Below are 19,880 nucleotides of genomic sequence, written 5' to 3'. Positions count from 1 at the left end.
GTGCTGCATGAACCCCCTGCCCCCCCCGCCAGGCCAGCCTCCTCCCTGCACAGTGATGCCGTGAAGTATTTGACTCTCAGAGAAATGGAGGTATGGAAGGGTAAAGGGCTGGAGGACTTGCAGCCCCCCATTCTGACCACTAGACTCTATTTCCCTCCCAGAGCTCCGATAGAACCCAGGAGTCCTGGCTCCGAGAGACCACCCCCATTAACTGCTCTAATTTGAAGCATTTGTGGCATTGTTTGGTGGCTGTCAATGTAACATGGCTCAGCTCAGGAGCTGTTGTATACTAGGGTTGCTAGGGGTCCGGTTTTCGACTGGACCTGGTCAAAAAGAGACCCTGGCAGCTCCAGTCAGCGCCGCCGACCGGGCCGTTAAAAGTCTGGTTGGCACGGGGCTGGCAGGCTCCCTAGCTGGATCTGCACGGCTTGCAGGAAGCAGCTGGCATGTCCCTCTGGCTCCCAGGCATAGGGGCAGCTACAGGGGGTCTGTGCGCTGTCCCCACCCTGAGCACCGGCTCCGCAGCTCCCATTGGCTGGGAACCGCACTCCCAGCCGGAGCCCTCACCCCCTCCTGCACTTCAACTCCCTGTGCCAGCCTGGTGAAAATGAGTGAGTGAGTGAGGGTGGGGGAGAGCAAGTGACAGAGGGACGGGGGAATGGAAGGGGTGGGGCCACATGGAAGGGGCGGGGCAAGGGTGTTGGTTTTGTGCAACTAGAAAGTTGGCAACCCTATTGTATACGCTAGGAGGAAATCAGTTTAAATGAGATGGTTGTCAGGCAGTGGCCTCTAACGTCTAAGAGCGTGGACTGGGGGTCAGGACTCCTGGGTTCTGTTCCTAACTCTGGAAGGGGAATGGGGTCTACTGGATTGGAGCAGCGGTGGACTGGGAGTCAGGAAACCTGGGTTCTATTCCTGGCTCTACCACTGCCTTTGGGGAAGTCTGTTTGCTTCTCTGTGACTTAGTTTTCCTGCCCACCCATTGTCTATTTCGGCTGTAACCTCATTGGGACAGAGACTGTCTCTCACTGGGTGTTTGTGCTACCATGGGCCTCAGTCATGATCAGGGTCTGTGCAGTGCCTGGTATCTACATGTCACTACACACCATGATGATAAATGGGAATGCTGTGTCCAAGCCACTTCTCTCCTAGCCCTTTGGGGGGTGGGGGAGGGGATCTAGATCATAATGAGAGATCCCCCAGTCATGCCCCATTGCTGCTCCTGCTCCCCGAGCCACCACACCCTGGCACTATGGATTACGGGCCAGTAGAGCCATGCCTAAAAATAGCCATGTAATGCTCTTGAAATCAGCTCTCTCTTCCTCCACCCGAGCATGTGTCCGGCTCTCCATTGTGCGGTGGCGGGCACTGCTGCTCCCATCCTTGTTGCTTTTATTTTTTCAGTCTGTTTTTCTTCCTGAATTGCGTGGGCAGCCCCTGCTCTGAGAATCCAGGCTGAGCTGATGGGCTGGGGAGCCTGCCTTGCTTTTGTCTTTGCTTCAATTGTCTGTGAGAGAGGTGGGGGGGTGGGGCAGCAGGAAGGTTATCTCTGTCTCGGGTGGCTGGGGGGCGTCTTGGTGATTTTTTTACATGGACCCCATCACTTCCTCTAATCACCAAACTCTGCTCCTGTCCCAGAGCTGGGGAGAAAACCCAGGAGTCCTGGCTCCCAGCCCCCCTGCTCTAACCCATTAGACCCCACTCCTGGGTGAGGGTTCTGTTGCTGGCTCTGGCAGGGAAGTGGGATCTAGTGGTTAGAGCAGAAGGCTGTGGGGGTCAGGACTCTTAGATTCTATTTCCATCTGTGGGAAGGAGTGATCTCTAGTGGTTAGAGCAAGAATTGCTGGGAGTCAGCTGGCTCTGGGAGGGAGGTGCGGGGAGTGGATTAGAGCAGAGGACCTGGGAGCCAGGACCCCTGGGCTCTCTTCCCTGCTCTGCCACAGATCTCGGGCAAGTCACTTAGTCTCTGTGTCTGTTTCCCCCTTGTACACTGAGGATAATAGCGCTTCCCCACCACACAAGGGTATTGTGAGGGCTGGTGCATTGCCTGATGGCAAGGTGTTGGCACATGACAGCGCTGCATCCGAGAGTGCTAAAGGAGTTGGCGGATGTGAGTGCAGAGCCATTGGCCATTATCTTTGAAAACTCATGGCACTTGGGGGAGGTCCCGGATGACTGGAAAAAGGCTAATGTAGTGCCCATCTTTAAAAAAGGGAAGAAGGAGGATCCGGGGAACTACAGGCCAGTCAGCCTCACCTCAGTCCCTGGAAAAATCATGGAGCAGGTCCTCAAGGAATCAATTCTGAAGCACTTAGAGGAGAGGAAAGTGATCAGGAACAGTCAGCATGGATTCACCAAGGGCAAGTCATGCCTGACTAACCTAATTGCCTTCTATGACGAGATAACTGGCTCTGTGGATGAGGGGAAAGCAATGGACGTGTTATTCCTTGACTTTAGCAAAGCTTTTGACACGGTTTCCCACAGTATTCTTGCCCGCAAGTTAAAGAAGTGTGGGCTGGATGAATGGACTATAAGGTGAATAGAAAGCTGGCTAGATTGTAGGGCTCAACGGGTAGTGATCAATGGCTCCATGTCTAGCTGGCAGCTGGTATCAAGCGGAGTGCCCCAAGTGTTGGTCCTGGGGCCGGTTTTGTTCAATACCTTCATTAATGATCTGGAGGATGGCGTGGATTGCACCCTCATCAAGTTTGCAGATGACACTAAACTGGGAGGAGAGGTAGATACGCTGGAGGATAGGGATAGGATACAGAGGGACCTAGGCAAATTAGAGGATTGGGCCAAAAGAAGTCTGATGAGGTTCAACAAGGACAAGTGCAGAGTTCTGCACTTAGGACGGAAGAATCCCATGCACCGCTACAGACTAGGGACCGAATGGCTAGGCAGCAGTTCTGCGGAAAAGGACCTAGGGGTTACAGTGGACGAGAAGCTGGATATGAGTCAGCAGTGTGCCCTTGTTGCCAAGAAGGCCAATGGCATTTTGGGATGTATATGTAGGGACATTGCCAGCAGATCGAGGGATGTGATCGTTCCCCTCTATTCGACATTGGTGAGGCCTCATCTGGAGTACTGTGTCCAGTTTTGGGCCCCACACTACAAGAAGGATGTGGAAAAATTGGAAAACATCCAGCGGAGGGCAACAAAAATGATTAGGGGACTGGAACACATGACTTATGAGGAGAGGCTGAGGGAACCGGGATTGTTTAGTCTGCGGAAGAGAAGAATGAGGGGGGATTTGATAGCTGCTTTCAACTACCTGAAAGGGGGTTCCAAAGAGGATGAATCTAGACTGTTCTCAGTGGTAGCAGATGACAGAGGGAGGAGTAATGGTCTCAAGTTGCAGTGGGGGAGGTTTAGGTTGGATATTAGGAAAAACTTTTTCACTAGGAGGGTAGTAAAGCACTGGAATGCGTTACCTAGGGAGGTGGTGGAATCTCCTTCCTTAGAAGTTTTTAAGGTCAGGCTTGACAAAGCCCTGGCTGGGATGATTTAGTTGGGGATTGGTCCTGCTTTGAGCCGGGGGTCGGACTAGATGACCTCCTGAGGTCCCTACCAACCCTTCTATTCTATGATTCTATGACAGGAACTGGGGCCAGGCAGGGACTTGGTTAGATGGTAGCAGTGCTTAAAGTCAGAGCAGTTCTCTTCAGGTCTGAGGCCCAGTCCTTGCTGGCTGCCAGCAGAGTCAGGGTCCTGGTAGCAACAGGTTCTGAGGTTTTCTGACTGTTCTGAAACTTCTGGGGACAGCCTTTGACAAAGACCCAAGACCAGCACATTGGTCTGATCTGGGGTGGGGGGAGGGATACCAGGCTGGATGGCCCCCTAGATCTGATCCAACCCAGCAGGAATTGGTTAAGGGGGGGTGTCAAGGTTCCTCCCCCACTCTGAACTCTAGGGTACAGATGTGGGGACCTGCATGAAAAACCTCCTAAGCTTATCTTTACCAGCTTAGGTCAAAACTTCCCCAAGGTACAAAATATTACCCCCGTTATCCTTGGAATGGCCGCTACCACCACCAAACTAATACTGGTTACTGGGGAAGAGCTGTTTGGACGCGTCCTTCCCCCCAAAATACTTCCCAAAACCTTGCACCCCACTTCCTGGACAAGGTTTGGTAAAAAGCCTCACCAATTTGCTTAGGCGACTACAGATCCAGACCCTTGGATCTTAAGAACAATGAACAATCCTCCCAACACTTGCACCCCCCCCTTTCCTGGGAAATGTTGGATAAAAAGCCTCACCAATTTGCATAGGTGACCACAGACCCAAACCCTTGGATCTGAGAACAATGAAAAAGCATTCAGTGTTTTACAAGAAGACTTTTAATAAAAAATAGAAGTAAATAGAAATAAAGAAATCCCCCCTGTAAAATCAGGATGGTAGATATCTTACAGGGTAATTAGATTCAAAAACATAGAGAACCCCTCTAGGCAAAACCTTAAGTTACAAAAAAGATACACAGTCAGAAATAGTTATTCTATTCAGCACAATTCTTTTCTCAGCCATTTAAAGAAATCATAATCTAACACATACCTAGCTAGATTACTTACTAAAAGTTCTAAGACTCCATTCCTGTTCTGTCCCTGGCCAAGACGACTACAGACAGACACAGACCCTTTGTTTCTCTCCCTCCTCCCAGCTTTTGAAAGTATCTTGTCTCCTCATTGGTCATTTTGGTCAGGTGCCAGCGAGGTTACCTTTAGCTTCTTAACCCTTTACAGGTGAGAGGAGCTTTCCCCTGGCCAGGAGGGATTTCAAAGGGGTTTACCCTTCCCTTTATATTTATGACAGGGGGTCAGATACCAGGTTAGATGGGGTCATTGGTCTGATTCTGCATGACAATTCCCACGTTCTTAGATAGCATTGGGGGTGGGGGGTCTGCTGCCCCCAGCTGGAGAGAATCAGGCTGGGGTCGGTGTGTCTGCCCCCTGCTGGAGACAACTGGGCAGCTGGTAGGTGTTGGGTGCGATTGTTTTTGTGGGCACGTGCACTAGGATCCTCTCTCTCCTTTCCCAGCTGTGCCCTTGGAAAGTTTCCATCTGCTCTTCTTAATTCTCCAGTGCTGGTGCAAACGAATTGGTGTCTCCTTAACAGCAACGGTTGCTCAGGCTTAACTGCTATGTTCTGAGGTCAGGGCCAGACACACAGAATGTACTGTGTTCATTATCTGGCCCAGCCATCCAAAACTGCCAGCCACCTTGCACCTGGCTGGGTCGCTGCAGCATTAGCAGAGATAATTTTGCCTCATTTCTTGGGGGGAATCTAATTTGAGGTGGCAGGAAATCCAGAAGCAAACAGATCTGGTGGCACTGAAAATCAATGGGGCTGCTGCAGTGCAAATGTAATCGACTGCATGCCATTATAGATGTACTGTGTGCACATTGCAATATACTGCGTGCATCATATGCAGCTTCCAAATCTAATATGTTGCCTGCAAAGGTCATTTACCACATGCCAAGATATATATCTATATCTATATCTATCTATATATATATACACACTGCATGCAAATATAATATACAGTATGCATGTGTAATAGATTGCGTACCTACACACACCCACACGTATACTGTGTTCATACTGCAATATACTGCATGCTCATATATATGCAGCATGCAGATCTAGTAGACTATGTGCTTATTTAATATAGAGCAGGGGTTCTCAAACATGGGGTCGGGACCCCTCAGGGGATCATGAGGTTATTACGGGGGGGGGTCGCAAGCTGTCAGCCTTCACCCTAAACCCCACTTCGCCTCCAGCATTTATAATAGTGTTAACTATAAAAAAGTGTTTTTAATTTATAAGGGTGGGGGGGGGTCGCACTCAGAGGCTTGCTGTGTGAAAGGGGTCACCAATCTAAAGTTTGAGAACCCCTGATATAGAGCATCAAAATATAATGTACTGTTTGGATAGCTAATATTCTGTGTGCATATGCAATATATTGCATACAGATATATACACTGTGTACATATTTTGAGTGCCTGTTAAATATACTGCATGCATATGCTGCATGCAAACACACGACATGCATATGTAGTAGGCATCATGTCCATATATATGCTGCAGGTGTGTGTAATATACCTCGCACAGCTACGTATGTGCTGCATGCAAAGATTCAATTACTACACGCACAGATAGTTTACTGTATGCCCAGGTAATTTTCTGCATGCAGATGTAATATACTTTGTGCTTATTTAATATACTGCATGTAGTATATTATATATATTTACTGCATGCAACTATAATATATAATATATTACATGAATATGTAATATGCAGGGTGCCTGTTTAATGTAGTGTATGCAAGTGTAATATGCGGCATACAGATATAATATGTTACATGCCTGTTAAATATACACTGCACGCACATTTACTAAACCCTGCATATGATCCCCATGTGTGTCAGTGCCTGGAGCTAGCTATACACGCTGGCATTTCCACTGAGATCCCTCGCTATCACCTCAGCTCCAGGGAGCTGGCTGAGAAGGAGTCTGAGCTGTATAATTGCTTGCATGCTTTGGCACACGCCAGGCAAATTACTCTCCCTTGAGATCAATACACCATAAAAATACACAAAAAGCCAGTATATAGACAACCTTCCCCTAGAATGATTCTTTCTAAACGTGTGGTTCATGTTCAGTGCCTTGCTGCATAATAGAGGCAATGTACTTTGCTTGTTAGAGCAGGTGGGGGTGGGGCTGGGAGCCAGGACTCCTGGGTTTTATCCTCAGCTCTGGGATGGAAATGCAGGTGTAGTGGTCAGAGGGGCGGCCTGGGAGTCCGGACATCTAGGGTCTGTTCCTAGTGCCGGGGAGAGAATAGGCTTCAGTGGTTCGTACAAGGAGTACACTGGGAATCAGAACCTCCTGGGCTCTGTTCCTAGCTCTGCCATTGTGACCTGCTGGGTGACGCTGGGCAAGTCCCTTCCCCTCTCTATGCCTTGGTTTCCCCTTCCCCCCTTTGCATATTTCCACTGGAAGCTCTTTGGCGCAGTCTTTCACTGTCTGTGCAGCACCCGGCGCAGCAGAGGCCTTCAACCGGTTGGGGGCTGTAGAATCTACCATAATACTCCTAATAACAAGCAATGAGAATGTCAGAATGCTTTTTGATTTGTGTGACGTGCTGGCAGCCTGTCTGATTTCTCTTACCACAGGCCTTGCTGTCACTCTGGCGGGTGCAGTATAAAATATTTATCATATGAACATGCAACGCTATATTAAAGCCTGTGTCGAATCTCAAGGTCCTTTGCTGAAACAACACATCATCCACTGCAGCTCTTCCTTTGACTCGCACTGTCCCAACAGGGCTCTCGGTTCTCTCCAAAACTCTTGTCTGTTGCAGACTGCCACAGAACCTCGAAGCTGCACATATTGCTTTTGGCTGGGCTTAGCCGATGTCACCTCTGGTATCCTTGATGGTCCAAGATCTGACACCGGAAACCTTGTATTTATCCAAATTAAAGGCCCTTTTGCCCTCTGGCAGGGAGGAGATGTTGCCGAGAGTTGTTTTTAGAGCTAGAAGCGATAGGAGCGGAAGCTGGGAAGATTTTCTGCTAGTTGTCCCAAGTTTGGATCATTCTCCAATCCCCGCTGCTCCTATGCTATCCACTAGACCTCCTGCTTCTCTCTCACTGACAGAACTTGCCATGTTGCCAGAAACAGTGCCACCTGCTGTCTCCTGCTGTAACAATCGTAATTGTCTCCTTGGATCACTATAATTATCCTCAGAACAGGTTCACAGCCCAGAGCATTTACCATTGCAAACACCTGGCAGGCTGGCCAGACCTGAGACTCCCAAGAAACTCTGGGCTGTTTGCTAAGTCGACTTTCAGGCTGGGGTTACAGCACCCAGCTGGGACCCTGGAGATCTGGGGTCAATTCCTGGCTCCCGTGCATGACCTTCCTTGCTCTGTGCCTCGGTTTCCTCATCTGTAAAATGGGGATCACATTTCCTTTCACCTCAGGGGGCAATGTGAAGTTATATCAAGAGGTCTGGTTTAGAGGCGAGGCCACTGGAGTGGGAGTCAGGACTCCTGGGTTCTAATTCCTTGTTCTGCCTCTGACCTGGAGTAAGTCTCTTCTCTTTTCTATGCCTCAGTTTCCCCTCCAGCCCTTTGTCTGTTTAGACTTTGAGGTCTTTGGGACTGTCTCTTCTTGTGTGTCTGTGCAGCACCCGGAGCAGCAGGGTCTCCCCGATCTCAAGCGGAAATATGTGCAGGACACTAAACAATTGGGACCCTGATCCAGCACAGTGGGCCCCCCCTCCCATCTCAATTACCCATTACTGCAAGACAAATAAATCCATTTGTGGTTGCAAGGTTCCCGTACTATAGCGACAGGTGCAGATAAAAACCAAGCTAGATGGCAGCGGATTTACCCTGTAAAGAGCTTTTGAATCCTACTGTTAGTGCTCAAACAACCCACCTCTCAGGCTTCTTTAATAGGAGATCTAGTTTATATTTATTTTGGTAATATATAGCTAGATTTATCACCACACTGGGGCCAGTGTGCAGGCTTCTTTTATGACGCGCTTAGCTCTTCAAATTGAGATATTTGCATATTTATCCTGTAACCTTTAATGAACATAAAAAACTCCAACCTTTCCCAATTAATCACCACGTTAAAAGGCCCAAACAGCAATCTAAGGACCGTTGGGCCTGCATAAAATAAATAAATCCAGCTCGGAACCAATTTGTCAAGAGGAGAAGAGGCTAAATAGCCTTGTCAGGGAACCGTTGATAAGGGATGAGAGCAGGGCCTAGGGAGAAGACATGGCATTCATGCACAATGGACTTCTCCATTAAATAAAAGCCCCTTTGTGCCATTCAAGCACACCCTGCTCTAACCATTGCATACCACTTCCCTCCCAGAGCTAAGCTAGAACTCAGGAGTCCTGACTCCCAGGCCTCTGAGCACTAGACCCCACTGCCCTTGAGGTGAGGATAGAACCCAGGCATCCTGCATCCCAGCTCCCCCCAACCAGTAGACTTGACTCCCCTCCCAAAGGTGGGGCAAGAACCTAGCTTCCAACTCCTCTAAAACACTAGACCCCACTTCCCACCCAGAGCCAGGTACAGAACCCAGGAGTCCTGGCTCCCACTTCACAGTTCTAGCCACAGACCTCGTTGCTCCTGTGAAGGCCTTCCCCGTCCTGTTCTCTCTTCAGGAGGGCCTGGCTAGAGGCGGGGGATGTGGCATGCAGGCACTAACTCATTTTAATTCCAGCTCTACCAGGTCACCTTGGGCTAGTCACTTAACCTCTGTGTTCTGCTGGGGGCCCTCTCAGCTATTCCCAGCCTCCCTAGGGGGCTATGAGCCTTAATTGCAGCTGTAAAGCACTTTGAGATAGGCTGCTGAATTACCCAGTGTTGCCAGCCATCTCCAGCCTCCTCTTCCTGCAACAGCTGTAATTTTATAAATGGCCTCCACACTCCACCTCAGAGGTTCAGCACCGGGTGAGGGATCCCTGTATAAACAACCCCCCGCTCCACCCCAGAGGCAGCTGCATCTCAGCACTGGGTGAGGGATTCATAGATTCCAAGGCCCAAAGGGCCCATTGTGATCACATAGTCTGACCTCCTATCTAACACAGGCATAGAACTTCCCCAAAATAATAAGAGGTCCCTATATAATCAGCACCCCCACCCCTCCAACTTAGAGGTGGCTACATCTCAGTGCCAGAAGAGGGATCCCTGTATAAACAGCTCTCATGCCCTACCCAAGAGGCATCTGCATCTCAGGCCAATATGTCCCTCACCTAGATTAGCCCAGAAGACCCATATAGCTTGGTATCTGCCCCCCTTTCCCTCCCACTTCCTGCACTGGACACATTATAGGCATGTACATTGTGTGATTGCGAGACAGTATTAACTTGTGTCTGCTCCATGCTCCCATAGATGGCCCCACCTCAGCTACAACGGCCAGGCAGCTTTGTTGTTGGCATTGTGCGAGGCAGTCGCCTGTCTTTGGGAGATAACGCTATTTGATGGGCATTTATTCGTGGCAGGACAATGGACCTGGCTCCCTCCATGGAGCTAAGATTTCTCTAGCACCTTTCAGCCAGAGCCCCCTGCCCCCATCAGACCAATCTGTCTTTCCCCAGCATAGCTGGAAATCCATCACAGACAGCTAGCTGGTAGGCCTGGGATTAAGGCCTCCTGGGTTCTATCCTACCTCTGGGAGGAAAGTGAGTTCTAGTGGTTAGACCAGGGGGAGCTGGGAGTAAAGACTCCTGTGCTCTCTTCTCAGCTCTCCTACTGACATTGGATATATCCTATAGCCTTTCTTTGCCTCAGTTTCCCCACCTGGTCAACAGATATAGTTTCCCTTATGTGTGGAGGGGGATCAGTGCAATGTGATTCAGGGGCCCATATAGCCTGGCATCCTGTCTCCAACAGCAGCTAGCATCAGCTTTGTTAAAGAAGGTGCAAGACCCCCCCCTAATGGGGAGCGATAGAATAACTGCCCTCTAGGGGAAATTTCCTACAAAATTTCTTCTATAAATAGCTTCCCCACGCCAGAGGTGGTCACATCTCAGTGCCAGGTCCTTGTATAAACAGCCCCTATGCTCCACCCCAGAAGTGGCTACAGCTGAGTACTGGGCAAGGGAATCCTTGCCTCACCTTAGGAGTGGCTGAGTCTTACTTACACTGAGGGTAAGTCTACACTGCAGTTAAAACCCCCCAGCTAGCCCATGCCAGCCGACTCGGGCTTGGGCTAAAGGGCTCTTTAGTTCCAGTATAGACGTTTGGGCTTAGGCAGTAGCCGGGACTCTCCCACTTCACAGGGTCCTAGAGTCTGGGCTCTAGCCTAAGCCTGAATGTTTGCAGTGCAATTAAACAGCCCCTTAGCCTGAGCCCTGTGAGCCTGAGTCAGCTGGCTGGGCCAGTCATGGGTGTCGAACTGTAGTGTAGACATACCCATAGAGTCTCCTGTGCCTGCTGGCACAACCCATTTCCCCACTGCTGTCTGTCCAGACCAAGGTGTTTGGCTCCATCGTAAGTTGTCTTCATGGGGGCAGCATCCTTTTCTAACATCCTGCCTCTGGTCAGTCCTTGTCCTCCACTCCTGCTCGTTCCTACAGCTGGAATCCAATCGAAGATGTACCTTGTGCTTCTGCCACAGGGCCACCTGGGTCCGTGGCCAAACCACCATAGCCAACTCTGTCCAATTACTGAGTCCCCACTTTGCTGACTGTGTGGCCGAGCACTTCCACATCGGTTACACGATCTCACCAATCAGTTCCCAATATTCTTCTCAAACCAAGCTGGTGAAATGCATTCAGCTTCCTAACATGCACTTTCACCATTTGTCATGGTTCCAAGCCATACGGTAATGTTGGGAGGACAATAGTGTTGTACAGTCTCATTTGAGTTTGCATATCAGTGCCGGATGAGGGATCCTTGTGTAAACAACCCGCATCCCCCACCCCAGAGACAGCTGCATCTCAGTGCATGGCAAAGGCTCCCTGTATAAACAGTCAATGTGCCCCACCCCAGATGTGGCTGCATCTCATGGGTGAGGGACCCCTGTGTAAGCAGTTGCCTTAAGCTTTGGAGCAGAAGGGGGTTAAACCAAACCCACAGCTCCTGATGGGTCTTTAAACTCCTACTAGTTTTACTCCGGATAGTCCCCTTGTGGAATCCTGCTCAGCTCTTCATCTCAACTGTGTCTAGTGGCAGGGAGTTCCCCACACGGCACACTTCTGAATTTTCCACCTTTTGCTGGCTGCCCCTTGTTCTTACATCATGTGACTGGGGGAAGAGCAGCGGGGTCTAGTGGGAGCGTGTACTCCAGGCTAAGCGTGGGCTGCGTAAGAAGCGTTTCCCGTAGGTCACTTTGGAATGTGCTGCCTTCCTGCTTCGCTTGCTGTCCCTGTTATTAATGGGAATTGCTACTAGTGGGTTGCACGCTTCGTAGCTTCTGTTGGTCGAGTGCTTTGTCCTCACCAGGGCCCCTGGCATCCCTCCATTCGCCACACTGCTCCCTGGGTGCTATCTGCCCAGCCCCCTCTATTTCAAGCGTTCCCTGCAACTTTCTCCAATCTGCCCACTGCCAGGGGCTCTGTATGTGCCCCATTCCTCCCCTTTCCCACCTTCTCCCCATGGGAGGGGCACTGTGTGGGCTCCCCTCCCCCAATTCCAAGGTCCCCGTTCTCCTCCCCTATGGCTGGGGTCTGCCTCCCCTCCCCCCATTCTCCCATTCCAGGGTCCCATATTTTCACCCATGGTAAGAGCTTGGAATGACCCCGCATTCCCCCCTTCCCTTCCACGCCAGGGCTCTGTGTGCCCGCAATCCTCCTTCCCCCATGGCAGGGCCCCCCCAATCTGCCCCCCAGGCCAGGGGCTGTGTGGTCTTCCCCTCCCCACCATTATTATGCCTCTGGATGTCACCATGTTACACTCTGTTGGGAGGGTGGGCAGAGATGAGATGGGGGATTGTTCTGGGAAGCATGAATTGGTGCCAGCAACCCGCTGTTTGATCCACAGACAACAGCAGAGGTGCTTGAAGCTGGCTGTAACAGGGTGGCCTGCCCCTTTAAGGGTGAGCCAGCCTGGCCCTGCTACACCTGTGCAGAGGGCTGGACTGAAGCCAGGGATAGCCCAGCACTGGGGGGCTGGCTGGGGAGGAAAGCAGATGGGCTGCTTCTCTCGGGGGTAAGGAGCCTGGGGGAGAGTCAGGAGCTGGCTGAGGCTGCTGCAGTGATAGGTGGTTAGAGCTGGCCCCTGTTGTTGAGCTGTTTGGAGCCCAGGTGGCTAGACAACAGGACAGACTGTTGCTGCTGGGCCCTGCCTGAAAGGAGGAAGGCTGGAGGCTCTCTTGTGTTAGAGCTGGCTGCAGGGACTTGGTGACTTGGGAAGGGACTGAACTCCCTGGAGCAGCTTGGCTGCTGGGCTAGGTTACCTCCGCAGGGGAAGTAGGCTGAAGAGTGTGATGGGGAAGCTGAGGTGGAAATGCTGGGCTCTGGGGCCAGGGGAGCTCTGGGACAGTCAGGCTTGTACCCTGGGGCTGTGCTGAAGGGCTGTAAGGGTCTTCACGTGTCCCCCATACCTCAGAATCCAGAGGGTGCTGGCCACTGCTCCTAGGGCCTTCTCTAAAGGATGGGAATGGCTCAGAGGCAGTGTTCAAGTTATGGAGTGACAGACCGAGACATCCTGTCGAGTTCTGTGTAAGCTCAACCAATTACTTCTTATTTGTATTGCGCCTCACAGAGCCACGGTGCTAGGTGCTGTACAGACCCAGGACAGAAAGGCGGTCTGGGCTAAGTATAAGACAAGAAGCACCAGGTGGGGGAGCACGATTAGACAGTGCTGATCAGCCCAGTGGGCTGTGGTCCAAAGGTGCTAGAACTCGGGGAGCGGGGTGTGTGGCAGCACCCCCTGGTTTGAAGTGGTTTCCGTCCAGGGTTACAGTTTGATTCAATGGCTCTCAGCTCCCCCACTATACACATTGTTCCAGCGTCCCTGCCATGGTCTCCCTCGTTCTAGCATTTTGAGGCACGGTGAATAGCAGTGGGATCTTGTAGTGATGAGTTCCCCAAGCCAGTCTGGTGGTGTGTCCTTCCACTGGAAGGTGATAATAGCTGCCATCCAGGAGGCCTTTGATTTATAGACCTGGATACAGCTGATAAGTGTGCTAAGCACCTTTCAGGCTAAATAGAGGGAAAAGCAATTAATCTCCTTTTTGAAGTGAGAGAGCTGGAGAAGTCTAAGGCAGTGCTCCACCTGGCAAGGTTGATCAGAAGCTAAATTGTATAGTCTAAGGGGTTTTCTGATTGTGGGTTCCAGGGCAGGGGTGTTGAATGGTTGCAGCTGTGTACATCTGGATGGGAGAGCCAAATAGTGAGCAAGGTAGTCACAAGAGTGATCCTGAGTGAGAGACAGGGCTTCTTATGCACAGGACTGGTTGGAGACTTGTGGGGGAATTTCAGACCAAGGCAACTGCTAGCTCTTTGTTCGTCCTGTGTTCAAGGAACAAAACTTTCTCTGTATGCTTAGTAAATGAACAGGATGGCACCAAAGAAATAGCTGACTGGGACCATCTATTTCTCCTCCAAATGAGAATAATCTGACGAGGCCCTGGCTTCCAGCAATCAGCCTGGGATGAAGGGGCACCAGCATTAAGCATTTCCTGTTGGTTGTTCCTGAATTTGCCACCTTCCTGGCACATTCCCTGTCCCCTTATTTCTATCCACTGCTGCCCCCTCCCCTGCAGTCAGCAATTACCCTGAGGGGCTGTTAATTAGGGGCTAGGGTCACTCTCCAGATTCCCCTGGGAATGGAGTCCCCCCTGTGTGCTGAGAGTGTGAGCTGCTTAAATCAGAGCTCACCTGCCTCGAGCTCCAAAGAAACCAGACTCCCATGCTCCCCATGCCACAGCTCAAAGCCTGGCATCAGTTTCCCAGCTGCTCTGTCTGTCTGTACAGCTGGGGTGATAACCTGTATTTGGCATGGGGGTGGGGGGAACAGCATTGAATCCATTGTCCGTGAAAATGAGGGACGTGATTGGACACGGGCAGGTAACAGGCAAAGCTCCATCATGGAGCTGCCATTGCCATACAAACTCTAGCCCTGGTCACGCCCCCCCAGCTCTGCCGATGCCCCTCAGTCCCAATGCATAGCCCCCTGCTATGCCAGCCCTAAGCTCCCCTATAGCTCTGCTGGTGCCCCTCAATCCTGACCTGCAGTCCCTTGGGGTCCCAGCCTGCTGGGATAACCCACTCTGACTCAAGAGACGCAGTGTGGTATAGTAGATGTGGCCTTGGGCTAGGTCTTGGGATTTGTGGGTCCTGTATAGAGCCCTGCCACTGAACTTGGGCAAGTCCTTTTGTCGCTCTCTGCCTCAGTTTCCCCTCCCACTCCTTGTTTAGATTGCGAGCTCTTTGGGCCAGGGACTGTCTCTCACTGTAAGTCTGTGGAGCACCGGGTACAACGAGGCTGTGATTGGTTGGAGGTTTCTGGGAACAACTCTAACACTAATAATGAAGATCGCGCTCCTGTGAGTGAAAGCATTTAATATTTCTGCCTGAGTTCAGGGCATCTGACGTGTTCAGATTAGAAATAAGGCACCAGTTTTTAGCAGTGCGGGAGATTAAACACTGGAGCAAACTCCCAAGGGAATCGGTGGATTCGCCAGATTGGCTGCCTTGCTGGGAGGTGCTTTGGCAACCCAAGTGGCTGGGCTCAATATAGGGGGAACTGAGTGACAGTCTGCCTGTGCTACACAGGAGGGCAGCCTAGATTCTTATGGTCCCCTCTGGCCTTAAACTCTGGGAGTTTCTGGCTCTGTTTTAAAATAGCCCCGTTATTAAAGCCATGTGCCTCAGTCCCAGCCTGTGGTTAGAGCTGGGAGACTGGGCGCCTTTGTTCTAGCCCTGACTCTGGGAGGACAGTGGGGTCTAGTGGGTTAGAGCAGGAAACATGACTCCCAGCTCCATGCGCTAACCCCTTAATCGCAGAGCTGGGAAGAGAACCCAGGAGTCCTGACTCCCTGTCTCCCGCTCCCGCTCTGCTCTATTCACTAGGCCCCACTCAGAATCTCTCTATCTATGTGAAGGCAAGATCTGAGCTGCTACAGGCAGGTGTATTTAAAACAGCTGAATTTATAACCCAGCTTTGAGTCCATGGATCAGAAAATATCGATCACCCCGTAACGTGTGCATGTTGCAGGGGCCGGTGTCTGTTAGACCCCACGTCAGGCGTTTGTCCTATTGACTAAGCATTGAAGGCTCGCTTGTCACTTTGATGGTGCTGTAAAAACCTCAGTCCTTATCATTATGATTCTGTGTTATTGGTCACACACCAGGACCCTGCCATGCTGGAGGCTGCCTAGACCCTCGCTGAGATCTGGGCCCTGCTCAGACACACGGTGAGAGACAGATCCTGCCCCCAAGGCTCACTGTCTGAATAGACAAAGGGTGGGAGGGGAAACAGAGGCACGAGAGATGAAAGGATTAGTCCAAGGTCAGTGGCAGAGCCAGGAGTGGAACCCAGGAGTCCTGACTTCCAGTCCAGTGTTGTTGAACTAGGGCTAACCTTCTAAAGTGAGACATCTGCTCTTGACCTGAAGACACCATGTGCTGGAGGATCTGCTCTGTCCCTGGGTCAGATGTTCAATGGTTAATCCCCCTCCCTGTTAAATATCTGCACCTGATTTCCAGCCTGTTTGTCCAGCTCCAAACCAATCCCATCTCCTTACTGTCATAGGAGGGTATTTTGGTCCTGGTCTCTAATCTGCGGGAGCAGGTTTTGGAGAGCAGAGAGCTCTTCGAGGCAGAATGAGATCCCGTGGCTGGGAAGTGAAGCTGGACCAGTTCAGGTTAGAAGTGAGGCCAGGTGTTTTTAAGTGGAAAGTGGATTCACCATTGGAACAGCTGACCCAGAGATGGGGTGGATTCTCCGTCATGTGGAGCCTTTAAATCAAGACTGGATGTGTTTCTCTGTAGCATCGGGGATCGGCCACAGCTGGAGACAGGTCCCGTGTGCTGAGGTGGTTCAGCTAGTCTTCTCTAGCTGCCTGGCTGGTGGATCTTGCCCAGATACTCAGGGTCCAGCTGATCACCAGATTGAGGGCTGGGAAGGAATTTTCCCCTGGTCAGGTTGGCAGGGACCTTGGGGTGTTTTCACCTCCCTCTGCATGGGGCACCTGCTGGGATCAGCTGGGCATGGCTAATCGCAGCGATTCCCTGTCAGAGCTGGGGCCTCAGGTATTGGAGGACCCTCAGCTCCCCTGTTCTCTGCCTGGAGCTCACAACAGGCAGGGCTCCTGAGGATTGAAATGCTTTGGTCTAACTAAAGTCTTTCTGCTCAATTCAGAGGGAACTGGCTGAGATAGAATTGCCTGTGCTATACAGGATGTCAGATTGGATGATCTATGGGTCCTTTCTGGCCTAAAACTCGTTGAAACCCAAAAGCTGAGCTCTAGCTCACCCGCCAGATCTCCTCTGGAGGCAGGAGTGACTGGGGTAGATTCTCCACCAAGTCAAATTGGGTGAACAGGATGGTCCCATACTGTTTTGGACCCCAGAAGGAGCTGAGCCCAGCAGAACTGACATTCTTTGTCAGCTCTTAGGGGCAGGGTTGATCTCTTTGCTCTGTTTGTACAGTGCCTAGCGCCAGGGCATCATGGTAATCCAGATAATGCTCCTCTCATCAGTCAAACTTTGATAGAATTTACCATGCCAGGCCGGAGTTCATGTTGTAGACAGAGCCCTGGCCGTGGGGGGAGTGTATTTTGTAGGTGGAGCTCAGCAGAATATTGGGAGCCCTCCTTAATTCTGATGCAATGAACAGGTTATTAAAATCTACTCACCATCCTGAGAAGTAGTTGGCCTAAGCATGTGCCTTCATAGAGCTGGGTGGAATTCTTCAGGTGAAATGCTTTTCAGCAAACAATGCACGTTCAGTAACACTGAAACATTTCATGAATTTCTGTCGCTTTTTTTCAGAATTGTTAATTTCAGGAAAGAAATCCCCCAAATTAAAAAAAATGTTGAAAAGGCCAATTTTGGGGAGGGCAGGGGGAATTCTTTACATTCAGAACAGATTTTTGTCTCAAATTTTCCTTTAATTTGACTTTAATATTTTCGAAAAGTTCAATGGAAATAAAACAGCGGGATGGGGAGAAGAGGAAATGATTTTGGTTGAATAGAACATTCTGTTTCGACAAAATTGAAGTGAAAGGTTTAGTTCAACCCCAAACAAACTTCTTCAGTCTTGATTTACCAGACAATCAGTTTGGACCGAAATTTTATTTTGTTATTTCAAACTAGCCAATGCACTGGAAAATCTCTCTATGTGTTTCTGGTTTTTTTTTTACCCAACTTGCCAAGCTAGAGAGGATCGTGGACTTGAGGATGCCTTGATGTTAGCTGCTCTCTGTTTCTTTGGTGTACTCTTTGTTGTGTTGTCTGTCCTGAGGCTACAATGTAGCAATGATTGTTCCTTCAGTTTTCCTTTGTCCCTCTTTGGGATCTTGCAGCCACCCCAAATTTCTCCCTCAGTGGTCATTGAGCTAAACTTGGCATATTTATAGAGCCCTGCAAATCCGCAGATATCCGCTTTATATCTGCGGATCATTTTTGCAGATTGGATGCAGATATAAATTTTGTATCGGTGCAGGACTCTACATATTTAATGCTTTAAGGTTGAATATTAGCCCCACCTTCAGTTGTGAGTTTCTAAAGGCTCAAAATCAAGAGGCAAATAAACCCTCCAAATCTGTTGTGTGTTTTTTTTAAGATCTCTTGATAATTAAATCAAATGTGATTCCCCCACCCTCCCTCTCCCCACCCAGGGAGGGAGGCCCAACTCATGACTTTGAATGCTTGAACTTGGCTCTATGGGACTATGTAAAAACAGCTCCCTGTCTTCTGAGCGCTCCAACTGAGGCGTGTTCAGAATTGGACTGGCTGGGGCCTGCAAGCTGGATTTGGGCCTGGCTTGTGCATCACACAAACACAATCCCTGGCTAAAATCCCAGCTTTGTGGCCCCGGTTCAGCAAAGCACCTCGAGGGCAGCTTTCAAAGGCCTTAATGGGAGTTACTTGGCCAAATCCTATTGAAAGTCAATAGGTTTTAGGCTCCTAATGGCCTTTTAAAAACCGTCCCATAAGAGCTTGTAGTTAAGTACCTGCTTGAGTAATCCCTTTGCTGTTCAACACAGCATTTAAACGCAGGCTTAGCTTGTCATGATTGTAAGTAGCATTTCTGTAGCCTCCAGAGGCCCTAAGATCAAGGGAGAGGAGCATTGTTCTGGGTGCCCCACAGACCCGGAGCCCCGTCATGCTGTGCAGTGCACAGGCTCACAGTGAAAGACAGCCGTTGCCCCTTAGAGCAATAAACAAAGGATGGGAGAGGAAACTGAGGCCCCGAGCAGGGAGGGGACTGTCTTGCCACCTTGTGCCTCAGTTTCCCCTTTTGTATAATAATGGGGGTTCCAATCCTGGCCTGTGTTTGGCAATGACTTTGAAAGTGGTGGATAGAAAACCCTGTGTGATCCCAAAGAGCGATAGAATCGATGCACCCGCAGATCCCCAGCCCTGTGGGGACAGTGGGGGACACTGGAGGAGGAGAGGCTATGGTGGGTGATGTGGGACATTATGGGGGCCCCACATGAAGTAACAGACTCTGGGGATCAGGGCCCCCGTTTGGGGGTTAATCAGGGACACTTGGGCTCCATAGAGGAGGTTAGGTTGGTGAGAATGGTTCTGGCAGACACTGGCGCTGCTGTGGTCAGTTGATGATTAACACAAGCCCTCCTCTCCCGCTCTCTTGGCAGCGTGGACCTGGTGCATGCCCAGATCCACATCGCGGAGGGGAAGAGCCTGGCAGAGTTGGGCCTGCGGCAGGACAGCATACGCATCAATGGCTGTGCCATCCAGTGCCGCGTCACCACCGAGGACCCCTCCCGCGGCTTCCAGCCCGACACTGGCCGCATTGAGGTAGGACACCGCCCAGCTCCAGTGCGGGGGCTGACCAGGCTCAGTTTGGCGCCCTGCTGGGGAAGGGCAGAGTGCAGATCTGCTCTTGATTGGAGAACGTTTTGACTTGATGTTGAAAAACGAAAATTTTCAGCCCAAACCTGGACAATTTGGAAAGAAAAAATTTGTCCCCAAATGGGGGGACTTCTGGCTGAAAACTGCTGAAAATCCAGCACGCTTTCCCCAGAACTGTAACGTTTCCAGCTAGGAACTTCCAAACACTGGGAGGCATCTGGCCCCATGCCAGTCAATTTTCAGTTTTTAATGAAAAATCTACAATTCCGAGGCTGGCGGAAAATTTCCACGGGAATTCTCTGTATGTGGGAAACCTCATTTTCCTTCCTAAAACAGCTTTGGGGGAAATATTCTCCCCGAGTGACGGA

At 50.5% G+C, this 19,880-nt stretch overlaps 1 protein-coding gene across 3 annotated transcripts in view; it reads left to right on the top strand.

The window, feature by feature from the left end:
• PC (pyruvate carboxylase) overlaps window positions 1-19,880 on the top strand; it is a 239,704-nt gene that overhangs the window by 138,251 nt on the left and 81,573 nt on the right. For all 3 annotated transcript variants that reach the window (XM_084632881.1, XM_084632880.1, XM_084632879.1), the window contains one exon: window positions 19,296-19,458. In XM_084632881.1, coding sequence (XP_084489007.1) covers window positions 19,296-19,458 — 163 coding nt within the window. The remainder of the gene's footprint in view (window positions 1-19,295; window positions 19,459-19,880) is intronic.

The sequence above is a fragment of the Lepidochelys olivacea genome (genome assembly GCF_965140295.1).
Source record: "Lepidochelys olivacea isolate rLepOli2 genome assembly, chromosome: 7".
NCBI classification, from domain to species: Eukaryota; Metazoa; Chordata; order Testudines; family Cheloniidae; genus Lepidochelys; species Lepidochelys olivacea.
This window is presented reverse-complemented; position numbering and strand designations above follow the sequence as displayed.